The sequence below is a fragment of the Pezoporus flaviventris genome, unplaced genomic scaffold (assembly GCF_033815535.1).
Source record: "Pezoporus flaviventris isolate CSIRO_AGI_PZ_B2104156 unplaced genomic scaffold, CSIRO_AGI_Pfla_v1 ptg000002l, whole genome shotgun sequence".
In the NCBI taxonomy this organism is placed as follows: domain Eukaryota; kingdom Metazoa; phylum Chordata; class Aves; order Psittaciformes; family Psittacidae; genus Pezoporus; species Pezoporus flaviventris.
The window spans coordinates 84149933-84173037 of record NW_026892550.1 but is presented as its reverse complement, the minus strand read 5'-3'; the positions used below and the strand labels follow the sequence as shown (position 1 = coordinate 84173037).

The following is a 23105-nucleotide window of genomic DNA, read 5'->3' as shown; positions in this document are numbered from 1 at the left end:
AGTTGCCTCTGCCAAAGTGCTGTAAGACTGGTTGGCACTTGCAGCCCTGGATAAGCTCTCCTCTGACCCTCTCATTACTGATTTTAAGCATGTGTTAACCGTATCAACGTTATTTGTAGTCTTATTTTGTAGTTCTACTTTTTTCCTGCCAAGAGGCAGTCTGTCTGCATACTGCTATTGTGAGATGACAGAAGCTTTTCCATTTATGAATCTGTCTCTTTGACCCACAGAGCAGCAAGGGAAAAGCTAGTCCCATGCTTTTTGGGAATAGCTAGTCCCATGCTTTTGGGGCTTGGCAATCTTTTTCCATCAAAGCTGGCATTAGTTCCTGGGAACTCAAAGGCAGGGTTGCCAAGAGGGTGAAAGTATCCTGCACTCTTGTGCACAAGAAATACCAGACCCAATTTTTCTCCTTCAGTTGCTGTAATTATTTTGTCAGAGCCTGAGCTGCATCTGGATGGTGTGGGTTTTGAGGGAGCTGAGTCCAAGGGAAGTGAGTTCCTCCTGTAGCCAAGAGGGTCCTCAGAGGCTAGCTCAGGGGAAGTGGTGGCTCTGCATTGCCTCTCCCCTCCCCTTTCACTGCTGATCAAAAAGGGAGCATGGGAGACTTTTTCCCTTTGGCAAAATTTAGCCTTTCTGAATACCCCCTCAGCTGCTACTCTTCTTGCAGGGGTTTCTAGCAGCTTTCATCAGCATGTGGCTTGTAGTGCTTAGTTTTGAGAAAGTAGATTGATTTGTCAGATTCCCAATGTAGGCTGGCCTAACTGTGACAGAGCAAAGAGGGCAGGAGAGGGAGTGTGCCCTCCTGGGTGGCAATGATCCCGAGTGGTGATATGCTCACATAAGCGCTGTAAATACCTAGCGGTGGGTCGGTAAGTGCCAGGAATGCTGGCGGGACAGGGGTGAATAGCACCAGTGGGATTGTCTCATTCTTTGTCAAGTGCTGGCCCGCTACCAAAAATTGTTTTAAAAAATAATAAAGAAGTGGAAAGAAGTTATGATTCCTGTGGTGAAATCAGTAAGAGGTGGCTGTTGACAGAAGTGAGAGTGGGATGGAGTCCACGGGGTTTCGGCTTCCTTTTCCATAACTTTGTGGATGCTGATATTATTTATATCAGATGTGGCCTTGCAGAGTCAGTAAGACAGATCAGTAAGATAGAAAGAAATTGAAATAAATGAGGTATCTGGCATGTCTGAGTTTTATAGTGGGCTTGTGTGCAATTGTGGGGGTGGTTGGCTGAGGCAAGGAGTGTGATCTGGTATGATACAGTCCTTATTCTGCACACCCATGTTTGCATCAGGTCAAAACCATGCAGTCAGCTGTAGCATTGCTCTGTGCCCAGGAGACAGGCAGAGGGCATGGAAAGTCTCCATGCATCTGATGGTGCTGTAACGTGTGCCGGGGCCACTGCTGTTAGCCTGCTCACCCCTGCCCAAGCAGGCAGCAGGGCAGCCTTGGGTTTGTAGTGCTTCAGCCAGCATGTGGCTTTCGGTGTCGCTGTGCCTTTGCCTGTAAGGGACCAAAGCAGAGTGTGGCCTGATGACCTTTGAGGAAGGAGGGAAAAGAGTGAGGTCCTGTTGACTCCTGGCAGGGTGAAAATTAATTTCTTAGATTCATCCTAATGAAAAAAAAAAAAAACCAGCCCCAAAACCCTGGATATCCTAAACAGCTTTTCTAAACTGAATTGGTTTTTATTACTAACCCTAACCACCTGCAAAAAAAAAAACCAAAAACAAAGAGGAAAAATCCCAAGCCGTTTCTCAGTGATCAGCATGTTTTGTTTCTACTTTGGTCGTTTTCTAAATAAGAGCTGTAGAAAAGGAATTAAATTCAATAACATTCACACTTTTCCCAGGGGTAGGATAGAAAGGGAAGGCTATTAAGATGCTGCTCCTTGTCTCCAGAAGCCTGGATTGCTGAAGGCTGGTCTATGCAACTTGCGGCGCTTACAAAAGTGTGGTGTGGAGCTGGCAAAGGTTTTTGCAAATCTGACTTGGAATAACCAAAAACATTTCAACCCAAACAAGCACTCCCTTCCTCTCGGAGTATTTTAGAAACGTCCTTGCTCCCCTGTGAAACTTTGAGTACGGTGCATACAATAGCTGAGCTTGTGCAACAAAAAAGGAAAACCAAACAAAGGAGACAAAGAATCAGTTCCTGTTCCCTTTAGGAAGTGGTATTTCACCCAGCAGGAAAAACCATTTTTTGAGCTGTGGCAGACTGGGGTCAGTTTAGCACTTTCCAGGGAGATACGCGTTTACACCTCAGTGGAGTACCTGCCAGCTGTGGTTGGTGAAGTTTGGGATAAACGATGTTGCTCTCTGGTCCCTCTCTTGATTTTGCTCATTTGTGTATGATATTGCAGGAGAGGTCTGCCTCCTTAATCTGTATTTGCATATGGATGCAGTAACCTCCATTCCTACTCTGTATTCCTCCTTCCTCCTCCTGTCCCCATCTCTGCATTAAATGAGAGTGCATTGGGAGGTCCACTTCATGCAGTACCTATAGCACTTGTGGCTGGCCTTCAGAAGTTTTCTTTTTTATTCCCCTTCAGTGTGTTCATAAGGAAGCTGAATCATTTAAACCAGCTGGAAGGTCCCTGAATTGCTACAGTTCTATAATAGTTTCCCTCCCAGCTTATAAAACTGGCTCTCTCCAGTTTACTGCCAGGCCCTTTCATTGCAGATTGAAAAAATAAAGGTCTCCAAGGACCATGTGCTTCTCAACTCTGAGAGATCGATTGGATCAATTTGCCTCTGTGCGTTTCAATGTCTCTGTCCTAATTCTTCAGACAGCTGCTCTGCTGTGCAGGCAGGTAGCTGCTTGCAAAGGGAGAGACTCCTGGATCTGCTCAGGGCACTAAAACAAGCTCATTAGAGATTGAAAAACCCCAACAAACAAAAAAAGGGAGCAGTGTGTTACTGCTCTATTACAATATCAGTGAATTGGGCACAAATTTTCTTACCTGAGGCAAGCAGCATGTGTGGTTTGGTCAAGACTTTAAACTCAAGCAGGTGATTTGTAGTGATTTTGTAATGTGAGTTTTATTAAGTTGCATGAGGTACAGTATGTTCATCAACACTTTGCCCTGGTTCATTCCATCCATCTTGTAAAATCCATTTCTTCTTGGCCCCTGTGAAAAGTGCCCTTTTCTGTGTCCGTCATCATAGCCTTGAGCTATCAATTTAAGGAAACAAAAGTGAAGCAGACAACATGGTTTTAGTCAAGTAAAGTTCGCCTGGGTGAGCTTGTGCTCTCTGGATGAAGCTTTGACAGGCAACAGCAGCTTGGGTGAACTCCACTTCACTGCTTCCCAGCAAACATTGCAGCAACCCCATGGCCTGAGCTGGTCAGGTTAGAGACCCATCACCACAGAGGAGAAGCTCCAAGCCAAGGCTGCTGTCCATAGTCTAGGTGCCTCCTATGCTTTAGCCCCACAGTACGGGCTTGCAACAGCCAAATTTAGTGGAAACTGCTGCTGGTTTGGGGATTGCTCCTTTCTTACCCATATGGGATCCACAAGCTAAGTGTGATTTGAAAGTTTATGTTCTTAGTGAAGACGTGTGGCTGTACTCTTACAAAACACTTGGCCCCTTTCTTCTGTGGGAGACGGCAGTGCACAGGGCTCACCACTTGCTTGGTTGGGCTGCAGGGTCTCAACAGAGCAGTTCCTGCTGTCTCCCTGGCATAGTTTCTGCCTCTGGCTCTTCACTCTTGGCGAGTCTGATGGCTATTGGTGAGGATCTTGCTCTCTGTATTAGTTTCTGGTGATCAAATGGGGACTGCTGAATCATTACATTTATTTGGTATTATTCTTACTCTTATTTTTCTCAGGATAGCCTTCTTTCTTTAGGGTCTGAGGGCATGAGTTTTACACAGCAAATTCAAGAATGTTTTTCTTCCCATCCATTTCATCACTTAAAAAGTCTTCAAAAGTACACCAGGAAGCATAAAAAAAAGAAAGCCAGTTTTCTGGAATCACTAAAGTATTACTGTTTCACAAGATTTTTTCCTACTGAGACATATTTTGGAAAAAGTCCCTGTTGTCTGTTTATATTTACATGTAACCTGAAAAGTATTTACAATGACTTACAAACCACAGCCTGTATTGACACATCTCATCTTTGAGTTATGTTTTAAAAAATCTTACCTTTGTATTTGCTCCGCAGGTCAGATTTCTGTGATTTGTTTCTGTTTGGCTTGTGGGGATATTGGATGCTTTACTTGCTTAATTGCATTTTTAACCACAAGAGGATATGTGATTGGCACTTGGAACGAGTCTCTACTTCTCTGGGAATGTTTGCAGAATAGCAATTTTGATTGCTGCTCCACGGATGTTACATTTAATCAATAACTCAAATACAGAAATAACAGCAGCTCTCTGTCTTCAGTCTTGGTTGACAATATCGCCCACACTCACTGGTACTTTTTTCTTAATTACTCAACAAGGGGCTATTTGTTGTGTTTAATAATAGGATCAAACATATGCAGTGCAAATTTTAAAAGGGAGCAAGAAAAGAAAAAGAATGGGTTATTTTAATGAAAATAGCTGTTTCGTGCGAGCAAATCTGTGGAAGAGTCTTGCCATCAGTTCTGTTGCAGCATTGCTTGTCTTGGGGCTTCTTTACAAGTTAATGTGGGAGAATCGGTTCTCCTGTTTTAGCTGCAATGGGATTGCTGCCATGCTGCAGAGCAGAAGCTCTGCTGATGTTCTTCCATAGCAACTCTTCTGGTGGCCTTCCAGGCCAAGGTCCTAGCACCTGTGCAGGAGAACCGCCGCTGTCCATTAAGAATGAGCAGATGTGTTTGTGGCAGCTAAGCACTTCTCACCTTTCCCATTCTCCCTCACCTGTGCCTTCTTGTCTGGGCATCTGCATCATTTCTGACTAGATCCCATCACTGTTTGGAATCCAAACAAGCACAGACCATGGGAGTACCCTCTGAGGGAGCTGCAGCATTTCCCACGATGTGTGGCTCCTGCTCACTCACCAGGGCCTGCCTGCCCTTTGCACCTTCCTTTTGGATGACTTGTGGGATGGGTGCGATGCTTAGAGGATGCTCATGTGGTGCCAGAGCAGGCGTACCTTTGGCAGTGAGTTGCTGTGTTGTGTGTTGGTCTGCGGAAGGGATGTTCATTATGATATGACCTTTTAGAGTGATCTTGGTTGTGGTCTACCAGAACAACCGAGATCATGGCTACTCTGCAGGGTGATGAAGACTTGAACGAATTTCACAATGCATTTTCGTGGGTTTCCCTCAAGTGGGTGATGTGCCTTCTAGCATGGGGAGTCTGGGGAAGACAGGCAGCATATCAGATGTGAAGGTTTGGTTACTCAGTGTCAGCTCCAGCCCCATCCTGTAAAAGTTTGATTTGGTTGGGGGATGTCTTGCAGGCTGATGTAAAATCTCCAAGGCAGAAGGGGTCTGTATTTTTGGCTGAGTGCAGCATCCCTTAAGCTTTCCGGTGAGCAACTGCACAGGATCTTTCATATTTGCCAGGCTTTTAAATACCAGAATTTAAGCCCACTTCTGTGGAGATGGGAGACTACAAAATGATGCTGTTTTCTTGCTGCTGCATAGTTTCTGAAGTTGCCAGTGTAGTTCAAAGTAAATATCTTGGTGACTTATGGAATACTGGAACATCTGTGGTCTTATTTTTCTGGCAATAGATAAGACTGGATTGTAGTCAAAATAGGATAAAATGTCATTATTTTTTCTAATTCTGCCAAGTTTCCGAATTATTCTTTTATTGATGTGCTATTGGCTTTTACCATTTTTTAGATGAGATATAAAGAATAGCTTTGCGGAGGAAATCCATTTAAAGTAAGCCACTAATCTTTACTGGCTGTTGTGGATTTTAATTCTTATTTCGCACAGATGAACCCAGTCGTAACTGGACCAGGAGTGCCTGTGATGAAGGAACTGGTCCAGTTTTAATTTGAAGAATTTAAGGATTGGTGTGATTGTGTGGAAAAGCGACAGAGATAGAAGTTGTTGGAAGTACAGTGCTTGGCATTTTTTGCCAACAGGAATAGCACAGGCATAATTTACTTACAGGGCTGCTGAAAAAAAGAAGTAATTTGCTGCCAATTTTTTAATTGTTTTCTGCTAGATTCTGTCTGTGTTGCAGTATAACTTTGGTATTGAGTTGCATTTGATTGCAAACATCAAGAAGTTTCTCTGGAAGGACACTAGCTCCGAAGAATGTTATTTTGCTTCTTCACTGTATTGCTAACAGCCTCATGTCATTCGTATTTAAAAAGAACAAGCTATTTTGAAGGACGTTAAAAATAACAGACAGATTCCTAACAAAAAAAAAAGTGAGGAAGGGTTGTGGGGTGTTTTTTTGTCCTTAACGGTTTGTTTTGTATTTAGAGATGGCGGTGCCGTATTTATGGGTTGCTTTATTTAACCTGACAGAAGCAATAGAACATGGTAGATCAAATGTCAGATTAAAAATTTTCCGGAAAGGAAATACCTTCTTCCTGAAGTGTTTAGCACTGACATCCAGTAAACTGCTTTTTTAGCAGCTGATGCATGGGTTTCATTTGGAAGGAAAAGTTTGTGAAAAACAGGCCAAACTTCAGTGTGAGCACGGTACTGCTGAATTTAATATCTCTGCTGCTGGTGATTTTTGACAGAAAGTCTGGATCCACACAAGGACAACTCCTTTCTTTTCCATTACATGAATTTGGGAAGGTTTTGATGTAAATGAACAGGTTATAGCCTCTTTCAGTTTAGACAGCATCTTCAGAAGAATTCACACATGCTTTTCTGTCTCTATTAATGCCTCAAAAAAGAAAACTGTTGCTATTAAAGTTGTCTCGTACCTCTAGCTCTTTCCCATTCCTTGCTCTCTCCTGCTCCCACTAAGTCTATGCTAACATGATCCTTTAAGCCAGCACCAGCTCTTAAAACTTGCTGTCCTAAGGCAGAGGCAGCCAGTGGAGGAGGGAAGATTATAAAATATATAAATATCCCCCCTTAATTTTTACTATCTCTTGTTTTCACTTATTTTCTCATTATCACTTGGTGTTTGTTTCTAGATGTCTGTAAGTTGGTTGTTGGACATTAGTGCCGTAAAACATATTCTGTTTTACTGTCCTGAAGGTCCACAGTCCCCCTACCCAATCACAGCAGCACAGTAACTGCTCCTCTTTCCCTCCTCTTGTCTCAAAGTCAAGGATTCAAAATGTGGATGTGTGATCCACCCCCCCCCCCCCAATTAAATTAAAAACGTCAATTTAAATTGAATTTGACAAGTAGTTTCAGATTACAAGTAAATTATGAAGGAATTACAAAAAAAACCCAAACCAAATAGCTTTTGAAATAAAGCAATACTCTTCTGGCTACATTTACAGGAGGTTTCAGGTGCTTATTTTCTCCCTGCATTTCTTTGCAAATTGTGCCCATGTTTCCTTCTAAAACCAGACTTTCACTTACCACTATCACTTGATTTACCAGAAATGCTCACAACAAACAGTATGTGCCTTTCCGAGCATTGCAGAAGCTTTTTCTTGGGCTGACCCCAAATGATGACTTAAAAAATAATTCAGCTCAAGTATATATAAGAACCCCAAACATCTGAGTAGTTGTCCTGATTGAGAGTAGGCTCAGCTGTAAAAATTTGCTTGCTTCCCTTCCTTTCTCAAGTCAAACTTTGTACCAGCAAGTTACTTAAATTCCTTAAAGCGTTGTTCCAGGAGCTGGGATTGGGGCCAGCTGACCCTTACCTACCCTGATGTTTCTCATCAGTTCCTGTCACTTTTTTAGGGCTGATGCATGGAGGAAATGATGGGTCTGTTCTCCAGGGAGTTCTTTGCATATCCTGGTGGTTGTGTAGGGGCGAGTGTATCCATCCTTCTGTGGGATTAGGTGGTTGGGCTCTTGCCTTTCCTGGGCATATTTACAGCTGGACTGTGCTCCTCACTGAGTCCTTCCTGTGTTTTCTGGGGGCTGGATGCCTGTGTTGTGCCATGTATTTTTCCATGAGGAGTAGGTAGTCTGCCTGAATATGGTGTTTTTTTGTTTTGTGCTGTTATTTTCGTTACCAATCTCCTCTCCCTCCCCCCCCCCCCCCCCGCCTCTCATATTTGATCCTTTTTGGCACTGTATTTGAATCCAGGATGGTTTGTTGTTGTTAGCAGTTGTATGTATTATTTCCTACTTGGAGGTGCATGGAGGAGAGGAAAGATCCTCTCATGTTCAAAAGCTCACCAGAAAGAGACTGACGGTCTCACAGACAGTGATTTCTGTGCCCTTTTCTCTGCCACATTTTACTGATGAAAGGATTAATTCCTCCTTTTCTGCCCTGATGTAAGCTTTAAATTTAATTTATTTTTTAAGTTTATTTACTGGGGTCCTGGGCAAAGACAACAACAAAAATGCTGAAGCCTTTAATTCCCTAATTGCACACACATAATTTTAAAGTCACCAACCATGGCTCCTTCTGTAAATTAGCAGACTAGTTGGACCAGCGTGTGTTTACTGACACAAAATACTTTACATAGAGCATCAAAGCAACGCAGCAAGCCTCTGCACCCTTTGTGGTTGGTTGTAAATTTTTACTAGAATGCTTGATTCCCAGGGACACCTCAATAATTTCCACTCACAATAACAGAGCCTTGTGCATGACTGGAGGATAACCTCCTCCCCTCTTCACATAAATGCTGGCAAGAAGCTAGTGATTAGGGAGTATGTTTTAGATACCTTGCGGACGCCACGCTCCCCGCCTGCATGTGGTGGGTCTGCAAGCAGCCCCTTTACCAAACCTGGCCTTGGAGGGTGAGTGTGGTCCCTGGATGCTGTACTGTGCTTTGGGGAAGGCGGTATTTGAGAGCTGCCAGCTGTTCTCTGTGCAAATACACAGAAGCAGCAGTCAGTCTGTAGGAGTCCTGGCTATCCTCTGTGCTTTTAGGTCCATCTGCTCATGCTAGATTGGTTCACTGAAAAACACAGCTGCTTTCTTAAGCATTGCCACTCTGGGGAAGGCAGGCTCTTTCCTGCCTCCAGTGCTGCAGCCCAGCTCCTGAGTGCTCACTGGGGATGCGAGTGGAGCTCCAGTGGGCAGCAGATTTCTTGGATACTGCTGTTGGATCTCTGACAGCAGAAGAGGTCTGAGTATCTCCATGTATCTCCAGCTTTCTCTTCCTCTCTGTCCTTCCTGGTTCCTCTTTGTTCCCATCCCTTTCCTCTTTGCGCCCACCTTCCTTTCTCCTTTATCCCCTCTGTTCCTTGTAACACATATTCACAGGGCCTCTTCAGACACAAATTTTCAGCATTCTGCAATCCAAGCAAATGATCTCCTCCAGGCTGGATTGCAGGAGAGAGCATCTCATCGGTGGCTTTGCAGGAGCAACGCAAGGAGGGTCTGATGCTATTCCTGCAGGCCCCTGCTAGAAGGTGCTGGGTAGGGCTAGAGACCCTGGGGAATTGATACATCTCTCCAGTGAGCCAATGGAACTTGTTTTTGCACTGGCTTGTCAGGTGCCCAGAAGCAGTCAGTTGTCACTGAAAGGAACAACAGGAGAATCTCTGCAGTCCCTCTACTAAATTCAAATCCCTGCTCCAGAGTATGGAGCTGCTGGAGCTTTCCCAGTAAAGTGGTCTTACAACTTTGTTGATACGGGCAAGTCTCTCCAGTTGTTTTTTTTTCAGGACAGCCTGACTGTTTTAACTGATACTTTCAAGGAAGAAAACAATTTTAGCTTGACAACAAGCTCCTGTAAGGGAAAACTTTCAGCCTGAATGAATACAGCTTGTCACAAGAATAAGCAGCTGAAAATAGGGGTTTGTAGTTAAATGTCTGGAGCAGCCAAAGCTGCTATCAGTGCTGCTTATAATGCAGTTACTTGAAATACTGCTCTACCAGCCCTTAACTGGGCTAGGACAAGAAATAACAAGCCTAATGGTTGATTTCAGTGCCTCAGGTGTGTGTGATGCAGAGGAAATAAAATGGCTAAAATCGATGGAAGCTTCAAATTGCAGGCATGGTGCTTTGGTTTCCTGAAATCTGGTGGAAAGTGGCCGTGCTTTGATGAGGTCTTATTTTTCCTGTTAGCCCTGCTCCACCTTGTCTCCTCATCACGTCGGTGGAATGTCTGGTATGAAGGGAAGCCCTTTTTCATCTTCTTGGTCACATCTTTGATCCGTTAAGTGCATTTTGTGATTTTCCTTTTTTCTTGTTTTATTCCTGATCCCTTCCTATGCCTCTTTCTCCTCCTTTCCTTGTTCTTCCCAGTTTTTGTCCTCTACTTTCATCCCACACAGAATGAGATATGTATTACATGAAAAAATATTGAAAAGCCATGAGTGGAATTGTCTTCTCTGCTGTACATGCCAGTGCATTTATGCCCTGCTTTGCTTTCCCCAAAAATCCAGTAGCAGCAAGATCTCCAAATGTGGTTACAACTGAAAATGTACATGACGAATATGTGACGTTATCAGTGCAAATGAGTTAAAACAGTTGCGGCTTTCATTAAATCTCTCTGTGGCCCCCTAAAGAGTCTGTAAAACTGCTTCCGTTTGGTGTGTGTTTATACATCTGCATGGGTAGTTGTGTCTGGGGTTTAAGGCTCTCTGGGGAGATAAGGAGCAAGGATGCTACATGTATGCTGCAGGGAATGTCAAGACTACTCAGAAAGAGAGAAGCAGGAGGGCTTTCTTCTCCCTTGTAAAACCTATAGCTGTGACTGGTATTTTATTTCCCTGCATTAACAAGTATTTTAAGCAAGTTAAAAATCCAGGCATGTCTGGAATATATCAGTTTTCCTTTCCTTTTGCTCACTTTCGTTTTTTTTCGTGATCGATTTTCATTCCTGTTTTCTCCCTGCCCTTCGATGGTTGACCTCAAGGAGTAATATAAGCCAAGCTAGGTTGAAAAGATACTTCTCTGATATAAGATATAGCTGGCTAAACAGATTATAAGGAAGTCATCTTTAAGTAGAAATGGTAAGGTGGTGTCTATAAACAAAATATGGCTCCTGTAAAACTTGCCCATTCTCATGAGGGGACTGTGGCAAACTGGTTTGGAATTAGGTGTGTGTCTACCAATGACCTTAAGCTTTGATGTTCACTTAAAATAGCCCCTTCTAAGTATAAAAATATCTTGAATAGAGGTGTCTTACCATTATCAATAATTAAGAGCAAGTTAGCAGCCTTGCTTTTATGCTAATCCTTCTAATGTCTGCCTTTAGTATTAAGATTTTGAATGTGCTAGTTCAAAACTCTGTCAGTTTCTGGCAGTTGCATCTATTTGCTGAGAAGAATATAAATGGGAGCAACGATCTTGCAGTGGAGGGGCCTGCCGAAAACAGGCACTTGAAATACCAAAGTTTGTTCTACTGCATACTTAACCTGGTCTTTTAGATGTCCCTGTGCTGGATGTTTGCTTCCCTTGAGAAAGCCTTCAAAGAGAACGCAAAAGCAAGTTGATGTTTTATACCAAAGCTGAGTCTGCTGCAACGTGGGATAAATGTGTTGCCAGTAGTCTATGATAGCTCACAGAGCCATGGCAATGAACAGCAGCTCAGTGAGCTGCCCCACTCCTTTGTGTAAACTCTAGATGCCTCCAGTAGTACAGGCACATTGAAAAAGCTGCCTGCTTCTTAGAGAAGTTTGTTTTGATTAACACAGAGTCCATGTGGTACCAGCAAAGTTTACGTTCCTGAAAACATTGTAGTATTGAGTTTTACTAGGCCACCTACCCTGCTGTCTTCAATTATAAAACCTCCGAGTGCCCTGATGATGTAATAGGTTTCAGGATGAGCCATGCTTTTCAGGAAGCTGGAGCTGCCAAATATCTATCTTGGCCTCCACTCAAACTGTGCAAAACAAATCCCAGCATTATTAAGCATTTCTTGGATTTACTGGGTTTTGTCATTCTGATTGCTTCAGGGAATATTCCTGAAAGGCTTTTAAAAGATAGCAAGTAGGTAATTACATGCTGGTTGGCTTTGTGGGAAAGCTGGCACTATGCAGAGGTGGAACCTCTACCCAAGAGGACTCTTTTCACACTTATTTAGCAGACCTGACGATCTGGATTTCCTCCTCTAATTTTATTATATCATTATGAAAATCTGGGAGACCAACACCTTGAAATATTCACTTACTCTGGAGGTAGCATCTTGCTGCATGGGAGCTACCATCAATAGAGCTTTCCTACATATATCCCACACCTGCTCTCATGGGAATGAATATGTGTGTGTATTTTGGCATGGGGAGCCACATTGCACTGGTTGGGGTGGAGCAGGTGATAGGGAGTGGTTCCTATGAACAGTGGGATGTTTGGCAGCCTAATGTGGTTGGCAAATGCATGGAAACCTGACCTGTAAATGGCTTTATACAGGCAGCTTTTTAAAGCAGGTATAAAGCAGTTAAACTTGTAATAGTAATTTCTTTGAGTCTCCCAGCTAAAGACAAAATAAAGAGCATTGGCTGATCTGAAGGTTATCTGAGAAAAGTTCAGTGTAACTTTAGATGGTCTCTTGTCCCAAGTAACAGTGATAGGACAAGAGGTAATGGCCTCAAGCTGCACCATGAGAGGTTTAGATTGGATATTAGGAAGAATTTCTTTACCAACAGGGTGCTCAGGCATTGAAACAGGCCATCAACCCTGGAAATGTTCAGAACCTGTGCAGATGAGGCCCTCAGTGACATGCTTTAGTGGTGGACTTGACAGTGCTGGGGTAATGGTTGGACTTGATGATCTTCAAAGTCTTCCCCAACCTAGTTGCTTCTATGATTATATGTATTTGCAAGCTGCAATTTTACATGTAAATGCTAGTGCATTTTTAAATGCTGCGTGTCACTGATATTTAGCAAACTTCCTCATCCAGGTCACATTTGCAGTTCATTTGATTTTAATATATAATCTGTGTGTTGTCCTTCAGCAACGCTGGACATGAGATGTTTTAATAATTGCCTTCTCTGAAACAAGTAGTAGCCTCAGTGAGGTACTTTGGAAAACCACACGGTTCTTGTAAAGCTTTGATGCATTGAGCATAACAGGTATGTTTATACCACCCACACAGGTTCATCTGCTGCGCAGACAGCTGGATTACCAAACAATGGACCATGCTATCCTTTGTGGTTTCCAGATAGACTTCAGGACAGCAGCTTTCTCAAAATGGAAAAGCTTTGCTTCTTAACTGAACTATCATGGGACCCCCCCCAGCATTTCTTAACAAGCTGTAAAGTAGCAGAAGCATTTGGGGAAATGATCGGGAAAATCGGGGCTCTCTGAACTCTCTTGCTTCACCAATTCCCACTTACCCGTTGCTTTCATTCTGGTTTCTTCTTGCTTGCAGCCCATCTACTCTGTAGCACAGGGTGGAGATTTGCAATCGGTGTCGGTGCAGGGGTTTGGTTTTTTTTTTTCCTGTCTGTGTTACTGCTCCACAACATAAACTGTGAGAGGCCTGTCAGGATTCTCTGAAATGTTTTCAGAAGGCCTCCTCTGCAGTGGCCAGAGCTGCCCTGCAATTCATGTAGCACTTCAAATTAACTTTGACTTACAGATAAACTCATGCCTTGAAACTGTGCTTGGTAGGTTGCATGGTGTTATGCTTGCTGCAAGGAAGGTGTGAGATGTGGGTGGCATTTTAGTTACTCACAGATAGACAAAAAAGTCAAAATCAAGATGTTTAAAAGCGGAAGTATTCTTGCACCATGCTGCCAACGATGAAAGAGCAACTGCGGCCTTCCATTTACAAATCATTTTTTGGCTTCAATTTTCTCTTCAGGCCAGGCTGGAGAGGGAATGAAGAGATGGTAATGAGGGCTCCGCTATGCTGGTCCCCCAACTTAGATCAGTGTTTGTAAATCACTGAAGCACAAACATGCTTTCCTGAGCCTCAGCAGACTTAAACAAAATTTACCGCTCTTGCTGATGGGGTACTACAACAAACAGCATGTTGTTCCCAGCAGTCGTTCCAGCTGGAACATCTTTGATGCAGACTTGATCTACTAAAAGCCAGATCCCTGCCAAGCAGCAAGGCCTGCGTTTCCCTACCTCCCTATCTGTGCTGCTCCCTCAGCTTGCTGCTTGCCTGATCACAGCTGGCTTTTCTGGAGGGTGGCAAACACGTGGCCTGGAGATGATGGACACCTCACGAGTTCTGGGTCACTGGTATGAGGTGATGCAGTTTCTCAAGGATGAAATTGGCAGACTTCTTGACACCTATTAAAAGTGCTCCTCTGTCTCTTATTTAAGTCTTGAGGAAAAAGCTAAATTGTTTTGGCTTATCTTTTCCCAGAATAATTCCACCTAAAGCAAATATTTGTAATGGAAAATTTCTGCTCAAAGTGTTGCAGTTAGTTAAAACTGTGAGCAAGTGAAAATGGGTTCTTGAAAAGAGTGAGGCAGCGTGATTAATAGAGGGCTTTCCTTCCTCCACCCATAAAAGTATAAACAAAATGCAACCCAACACTTCTGTTCCCACTGCAAATTGTGAAGGGATTGAGTTTTATAGAAGGTTTCAGTAGGAAACAAAGGATCGGGGTTTGATCCAAATGCTGTTAAAGTCACTGACAGTCTTTCCCTTTGGCTTCAGTGGGCTTTGGAGCAGGGCCATGGTGAACACTTGAAGGCCAGCCTGACCTTTCATGGAGAGAGAAAGCTTAAGGCTTAGTTTCATCTCACTTGTACTTGCTGGAGCCTGATTAAAATCAGTGGGAGCTCAAAAAACTTTGCGCTTTGTGGAGTTGAGCCCTTGAAGACTAGTCTGACATTTAAGTCAGATTCCAAGCTTAAATGTCAACATTTGTAAATAGGTAGGCACTAAAGACTGGAAGTCCTCTGGCTTGCTTTGCAGTGTATGGTGTGGTCCCTAAGTTTCAGGTACAACACTTGGGCACTTTTCTGAAGAGCAGTTATTTTGTGGAAAGCACCCAGATTATACTTCCTTTTTCTTGTTAAATGTCACCTCTGTTTCTTGCTGGCTTTGCCCCTGGTGCTTTGTCTGCAGTGTGCCACGGTGACCAGGCATGCAGACTTCCTCCCACAGCGAATTTGAACAAAAAGCCAGGTATTAAAGACTCTGCAGCGCTTCCTAATGCTGCCAAATCTTGTGGGTTTTTTCGAAGACTTGAAGGGTGGAATCAATCGGATGATAGACTGTCTTGAGGAATTTGGAGAGGAAATAAGATGTGTTTTATATGCTAGATGTTCACGGGAGAAACGTATGACGATTTCATGCTTGGAAAGGTAACTTGCTTGCAGGTGTGAGTCATACTACAGGTTTTGTAAATCATTTAAATAGAGTATCCTGATACTGATTATATTTTACACAGAGGAACTCACAAATGTTTTCCTTCTGAATTTATTTGTTTACTTGATATTTATAACTTCTTAAAACTGTATTTTTTTCAACAGTTTTCTAGCTCCTATATGCTTAAATTATTCCAGTTGTCTCTCCTGTGTTTCTTTTTGTTTTTCATCACCCTATTACAATGACAAAGCCTCTGTAAGGTTCAGTAGAAATGGAATTATCATTTAATTAATAGGTACAGCATCATTTGTTATATTAAGAAAGCGCCACAGAGTCTGGCAAGTGCTTCTACTCTATATTAAAATAAATATGTAGTTTTGGCTCCAGACACAATTTAATTTTACTCATTGAGAAACAGGAAGGATTTTTTATGAACACTCCTACAACAATAAGCCACCTGTGTGTTTGTCTCTGTGCAGTTTAATTATCGTAACACCTTGTCAGCAGAGTTGTGCGGAAACTTAAGTGTGCTGGATACATTTGGAAAAAACCACTTAAAATAAGTTCAGATCTGCTAGACAGTTATTTGCATCTCCAGAGACTGAGCAGAGAGCTGGGGAAAAGGAGTTTTTGCATTTTAATAATGGCCTAAAATCTAATTGTTCTATTTGGGTAACCTTTTAAAAATGTGTCTCAGTGTAATCTTCTGGGAGTCTGAAGACAGCAATCTTAGTGAGACACACATGGAGGTTTTCTGAGGATTATGAAGTTAATTATGATTTAAAAACCTACAAACCAAACCCAGAGTTTGATGGGAAAGTACAATGTATTATAGTATCTGTTATTTGAAGTGGTCTCAATATTTTACTTGAATCATGAGGAAAGAGCTTTGAAGAGTAAGATTGATGTCACTATTACTGCATCATTAGATTAGGGTAGTTTATCACAATGTGTTACACAAACACTTTTTTCTCCAGTCTGAAAAATGAGTTATTGTTTCAACAAATACTTATTTTCTTATGTTTCAGCTACCTGACTGCAAATAAGAACCAGAATTTCTTGTATACCGCTCGGCCTTTTCTGAAGAGAGCTGTTTTGGTGATAAGCTACGTAAGTACGAATGGACTTGACTGTGTATTTCTGCATATGAAGGAATGTTGTGTGATGGTATCCCAAAAGACTCTGAAAGCTTAGATGGTAGATATTAATGCAGAGTTAGCCTTGCAAAACAGTCTAGAAGACTTCAGCTGGGCAGACACGAGAATATTGCTGTGCTTCCAGTTCAGGCTTTCTTTCAATTTATAGTGGTTGCCCTTACAACCATGTAATAATGTGCAGGTATTTCCTGCCCTAAATACAGGGGAACTCTACAGTGCTGGGCTGACTTTTCAGTGGCATGCCGTTAGTTTCAGAGCAGTTCTTGGTAAAAGTCACAATAAAACCTCTGCCTGCAAATAGCTGCTGCTTGGCATGCTCCAAGCATGACTTGACATGTCGCAGGGGAGAAAACAAGTACCTCCATGGGGGTGTGCTGGATGTGTGACTCCCTGTGCTGCTCTAGGAGCCAGATCCCCTTGCTTGTTCCTTGACAAGTGGTTCCCAGAAAGCTGGAGGAGTGCCAGCCTGCTGAAGTCCTTCCAGGGATTAGGATTATACAGCATGAGAAACTCTGGTGAGCTTGTCCTTACACCTGTGCCAGCATGAGTGAATGATAATAGCTTTTAAGACATCAGCCATGTTTTCCTCCTCTGTATTTAGGTAGAGGTCAATAGCAAAACTGCAGTCTGAGCCACAGCAGGGTGATAGATTTGTCCTTCAAAATGCTTCGTTTGTCGTGGGTAGCTGAGATATGTCAGTTGCTGTCAGTAATGCACACATGAAAGGTGGACACACAACAACGTATTGTGCTATCTGTGCTGAGGGTTGACACATTTGTCACCCTACATAGGGTGGCAAAATTGAATTTAGCCTAAACCGCTGAGCTGACTCACTTGTAGGCAGAGAGAGCATGAAGATCTAGCACAACAAAACGCTTGCTGGAGGCCTTAGTTCTTCTTAGTAGCTCACTGCTAACTAGGATGTTCTTCTTTGAAGGTAATTCTCGTGTTGTACTTCCGCCTCTGGATAATGGGAGGTTCCATGCCGATGTTTTCAGAGCAGGACAATCCAGCTTCATTCTCACCGTATTTCCTGACGAGGTACAATGCCACTAATCAAACAAAAGTTTTCAAAAGTGAAGTCTCGATGTTATTTTTTCTCCTGCACTAAAATGTTTTACAGATGGAAAATGAGAAGACTCATTTTGTTGTCTTAATTACTTTTCCTTATTGCTCTGCCTAGAATAGAGAGTAACCAGCATTATTTGAACCCTGAAGCATGCTCCAGGTCCCTTAGATTACATTACAGATGTGGGTTTATTTTTATCCAAAGCCCAAAGAATATATTTTAATTCCCTGAGCATAGGACCAGGAAGTCCAATGACTAAAGCCTAATCCAAAACCTAAAGCCTAATTTATGAGACTGAAACATAATTGTAAACTTTAAACTGGCTGCTCCTGAGGCATTGGATGCAAGTATTCGGAGTTCCATCTTCAGCTGAAGTTTGTATAAAAAGGGGAGGACCATGCCTGTTAGTGGAGTATAGGTGGCTGATCAGTGAAGGCAGAATGCAGGGTGGTGCTGAGTACTGCAGAGTCTGGCTAAGCATAAAATGGGCTGCTGTGGATTAATTAAAACCAATGAACCTGAAATTTGTGTTAACAGACTTTTTTTGTTTTATAACTCCTTTTTTTTAAAAGACAGATGCTTAAATTTGGTAAAAACATGTTTTGTTTTCCTTGCCTGGGACCCAGTGTGCAATTAGGGGGCTGATTCCACATTCCTTTGGCTCTGCTGGGCCAGACCAGCAAGGCAGTAGAAGCTGCGACTTAGTTCTTCCCTCCAGACCTAACCCAACCAGTGTTCCAAGAAGGTGGTAGGAAGTTAATTTCCTCTTAAGACAGGGCCATGTGCATAACTGCTTGCTCTGGTTAGCTTCTGAACTGGAGAAAGACGCTTTGCAGCTTCTGGAGGGATTTCCTTATGTCTCAAATGAAAATGGGAACAGTCTTCCTCTGTGTCACTTTCTGGCCTTGCTGGCTCATGGAATTGGAACTGATATGCAGGTTAAGATCAAGCAATCCTTATTGAACATCTGCTGCAGAATTGGACTGGATCTCATTTGGAGACCTTTAAGATAATGTGACAACAGCTCCTATTACCATCAAGGCTGAAAGGGCCTCTAGGAAGCACATTGTCTGATTTGGAATGCTCTGATCTGTTCGCAGCATTTCTGATGGAGTCGTTACTACCAGACTCTGCAGCACAACTGAAGGATTTGCTGCTGTCTCTTTTTGATATGTTTATGCTGAGATGGGGGTCATCACGACATAAATGATCATGGCCTATTCCAGTTATGTATGCTGAGCTGCAAATGACTTTCATGTGTTTGCTCTTTACATCTTGTAATGACAGGGGAAGGTTTTTTAAACCCAAAAGCTAAGTCATTCCTGGGCTATAAAACAGTGTCTATTTTTACCATCAGCACTGTGGATTTCATTAACAGCCTTATGAAACTCAAGTGAGAGTGCTGCTGGCTAAGGTCCTTCCTGCTTCAAGAAGCAGACCTGGCTTCACCTGCCATCCATCAACACCTACCTGCTCCAAACCTAATTAAGGAAACCCTTGCAGTAAACCCCAGTATTATCGTTCTGCAGGGATTCTAAACCCCTGTAGTTATCCCAGCTCTTCTGCTGAGCTTGATCTTAATCCTTTAGCCAATTTACCCAGAAGCCTGTATCTTCCACCCAGACATCATTTCAGCAAGCCCAGATGGCAGCCATTATGTGGCTTTCTAATACGCAGAGTTAAATTTATCTGATCAGTTCCGTTGCTGTTGATATAGCACCAGCCTCCCATAGCTGATGTTGAGGTACAGGTCTTCACAACAGAACCCAAAAAGTAAGTTTGTTGCTGAATCCTTGTCAGCAGTCAGGAGATGGGACCGGCAAAGCCGCAACATTGCCCAAAGTTCACGCAGGAGAAAGGGCAAGAGGCAGGAGTAAGGACAAGCAAGAATGTGTCTCCTGGATGGACCCCCACAGACACAAGCTACCTACAGCACAGGTTCGATGTGCATACAGGAGACAGGGCTGAACTGAAATGGGGTGTCAGGTGTGGGACTAGGTGGTGCTCATCAGGGCCCTGACAATGTGTTCCCACAGTTCAGTACCTGCCACCTTCCCTGCCATGGATCTTGTTCCTCAGCTTTGTGGTAGTCCCTGTCCTCACAGTCTGAGCACTGTATGATCTAGAAAGAAACTTGGTTCTGAGCTTCTGCTGGCCTTAGTCCTAGTCTCCTGGCATGAAACTTCATCTTAGATGTGAAGTACCTGCAAAATATATCTGTGAATTCTACTCTGCAATTCATATTTCTTTGGACTCAAATCTTAAGCTGACCACTAACCTGAGCTTGCAGCCAAACAACCTCAAAGAGGTCAAAACTTGGTTATCCTGATCCCATGTACCATGGGATCCCATGTAAGCCTGCAGGATCCACCTGCCAGCACGTTAGGCTTGCTCAGCAGTGCCTTTTTTTCCTGAACGAGACCCTAAGCCTTCATTTTGAAATGGTCACTGACCCACTGACTGCCTCAGAGCTAGCTATAGGCCCAGCTGTGCTGCTGGCAATACTCTTCATGTTAGACATGTGGGATCACCTACAAAAACAAGAAATTGGAGATGAGAGCTGTTCTTTTATTGTTGTATCTTGCCAGTCTCATGGAGCTGTGGGAAGGCTAGTTAGTCAATACGGATGACAGCCTAGGACAAGTTTTTGGACAGGTGGGGTGGCAAACTTTTGGTGAATGGGATAGTGGTCAGTCCTGCAAGGTGGACGGAGCTGGGGACTGCGTCTGAATGGACAGCCTGTTATGCATACGTTGACCACAGCCCTTATCTTGGCAAACCTCTTCCTTCCTCACCTCCTCTTTCAGGCTCAAACTGTAACTCTCACCTGAGACTTCATCTGGTCGTGGTCAGAGCTGAAGCTGTTGCTGCAGAAATGACACAGTGCCAGTTGTCATGAGTGCAGGACTGGGATGTCAGATGGAGACAGCAAGTCTGAGTGGTGTAGGCCTGGTTTCCAGGAAGATCTGTGTATCTGGCCACTGGGAAGGCTAGGCAGGGCTGGTGTTCAGCTTAGGTGCAAGGAAGAGGGAGGCTGAAGAGACAAGATTAGTTTTAAAGCCTCCTGTTTCCATCCTCTGGAAACAAGAAGCACTGTTAGCTGGATGAATTGCTCGAGGGTATATCTGGAGGCAATGTGATTTTCTGGCTCCAGTGTTAGAGGTGATGTTAGGTTAGGGTCTGTGACATCAAGGTTTGAGGATATTCAACATCCAAATAAGTGCTGATCTGTGCGGTTGCTTGCCCAGCTGCTGGATCTCCAGTCAGATGGAAGTGTTTGTAGTTATGGTCCAGCCTCAGAGAAGCTGCTAAGCAATATATGTTCCTCATCTGCAGACACCTACAGCAGCAGCATATGAAGAGTTGGTGTGGGAAGCTTTTAATGAGATTTTGAAGGCAGTAATTTTGTCACAGCACTGAATTTAAAGCCAGGATGTTATTTGCAACTTGGGTTAAATTGGGAGGAAGGGAGTGGAAGAGCCAAGTTTGGTGTCAACACCAGAAGGAGGAAGCCCCATGAAACTAAAAGAAAGACCAGTGTTGGGTGGTGATCTTAAGGGGGTTGGTTACTAACACTTTAGCTATGGCTGAAACAAAGATTAGTGCTTGGGCAGCAGGCGAGTTGTTTTGTAACTCTTTGAAGATCCTGCAGGGCACAAATGGGAGTCTGTATTTGCAAGCAGTTGTTTGTATTAAGCTGGTAATGTGGTCATTCTGCATGTCTTGCCAGGGTAAATGTTTTGGTTTTCAACAGAGTTGAAAGCTATCGTAAGACTTGGCCAACTCTCTGGGGCTAGGAAGAAGGCTGATGACAACAAGTGGAATAAAAAAGAAAAACAGTAGTTTGGAAATGTGTGGCAGTATTTGTGAAATGTATAAACTTAGATCTGGAGCTGGGTCTTGGCTGACATAGGAGGAACCCAAAAGAGCATTGTTAACTCTCATAAGACTTCTGTGACAGCCAGTGAGCTATACAGGCATGGTTTGTCCCGAGGCTGGCAAAGGTTATTGTAGCTAAGATTAGGGGTAGGTGTAAGTTATGGGTTTGAAAAAGTATTTGAGGTCAGATTTTTCCAGCCCTTATGATTCTTGTAGTGTAAGAGAGAGATCTGTGCATCCGTGGTTGTGTGGAGGTGGGGAGCATATAGAAATAAAGGTTTATCAAACGAATTTAAGAGGAGCCATTCAAAGCAAGCTAAGGAGGTGTCTTGCAACAGGTAGTTGAGCTGGGGAGCTCCTTCCTGCAGGATCCTGTGGGTGTGCTGAAAGTTTATGCAGGCTCGAAGAGAGATTTGCCAAGTTAAAAAAAGAAATCCAGGCTACTAAATATGCAGAAACCACATCCAACTCAGGGAAATCATGATAACTAGAGACTGGAAAAAAATTATCATGTTCTTATATGCTTTGCTTGCCATTAATTTTTGGTCACTGCTGGAGAGAGGATCCTGGTCTTGGCAGACCTTTGGTGTGGCCTAGTCTGGCCTTAGAACATGGCTGTGTGTTCTGTGCAACGTCCTCAATCTTGGACATACAAACGTATACATTAAAGATTCATTTAACCATTGGAAAATGAAATAAGCTGGAAGTCTTTAACAAGTTCAGTATGTTCACTAAGTTACTGTTCTTAAAATTACAAGTGCTATTCCCAAATAACTTAAAACTTAGTGACATGAATGAAAGCCACATTTCCATGTCCTTCAGCATGTTGCTTGGCAAGAGTGATCTGAGAAGATGAAATCTGTCCATCATTCCAGTTCTTAGTGTAGGCAGAAATTAGTGTTGGGAATGTTGCTATATATAAGCCCTGCCATTAAAACTTGTCCATACAGGCTATTTTACACTGCAGAAAGGATGTACCTTCGCCAGTGACCTACCTTAAAGAAGGTGCATTTCCAGTCATTGTGACTTGCCATCTCAAAATCTGCTGTGGGTAAGCTGTTGCAGTAGAAAAAACAACCCCAAAACTCTGTTAAAACTTTCTTGCTTGTATTAGATAAAAGTTGAGGAAGAATGCAATTAGAAATGTTTGGAGAGCTACCCAGCTTTAGGTAAACAGTGTACTGAAGTGTAGCTTGAGTGTTAGCAGGGCGTTGAGTGGTGGGCTGTCATGCTTCAGATGTTTTGCACAATGTTTCCTTCTTACACCATTCTTGAAAGGAAAGAAGTAGGAGGCCTCCAGGTAAACAGATTGTATTACTAACACCATGGTGATACAAGGGAAAAGGCCATTGTACAGCATGTCTCAAGGTGTGTGGAACAGATTAAATCCTGCCAGTAATTTCAAACTAAAAAAATTGTTGTGCTTTGTTTTTTTAAAACTATATTTTTGTGAGTCAAGTTTTATGAATTTCTGCTGGTATTTGCCTTGTGACCTCCATTGGCTATGGCTCTGGGCATGAAGCAGGCTAAACTGTGGTGTTGCATTAAATAGTTAATACATTTCTACTAAAACTGCCTTGAGATAACATTTTCCTATGGTTGAACTGCTCTCTCTGTAAGCTGTTTTTCTGTATTATTTTGCTGTTTCAATAAAGTAAATGAGAGCTCAGTGCTGTATAAAGTGAAGAAATGCTTATACATAAAAACTGGCAAATGCTCCTTTTCAGATAGATTTGTGACTGTTTCCTGAGCAGTGCATTAAATCATCCCAGTTGCAACTGCGAAGGGCA

General features: G+C 43.0%; 1 protein-coding gene across 1 annotated transcript in view; it reads left to right on the top strand.

Moving 5' to 3' along the window:
* The window catches only part of TMTC1 (transmembrane O-mannosyltransferase targeting cadherins 1), a 147224-nt gene that overhangs the window by 42717 nt on the left and 81402 nt on the right, over positions 1 to 23105 (top strand). The window contains exons 6-7 of the mRNA XM_061444822.1: positions 16239 to 16320; positions 17305 to 17408. Coding sequence (XP_061300806.1) covers positions 16239 to 16320; positions 17305 to 17408 — 186 coding nt within the window. The remainder of the gene's footprint in view (positions 1 to 16238; positions 16321 to 17304; positions 17409 to 23105) is intronic.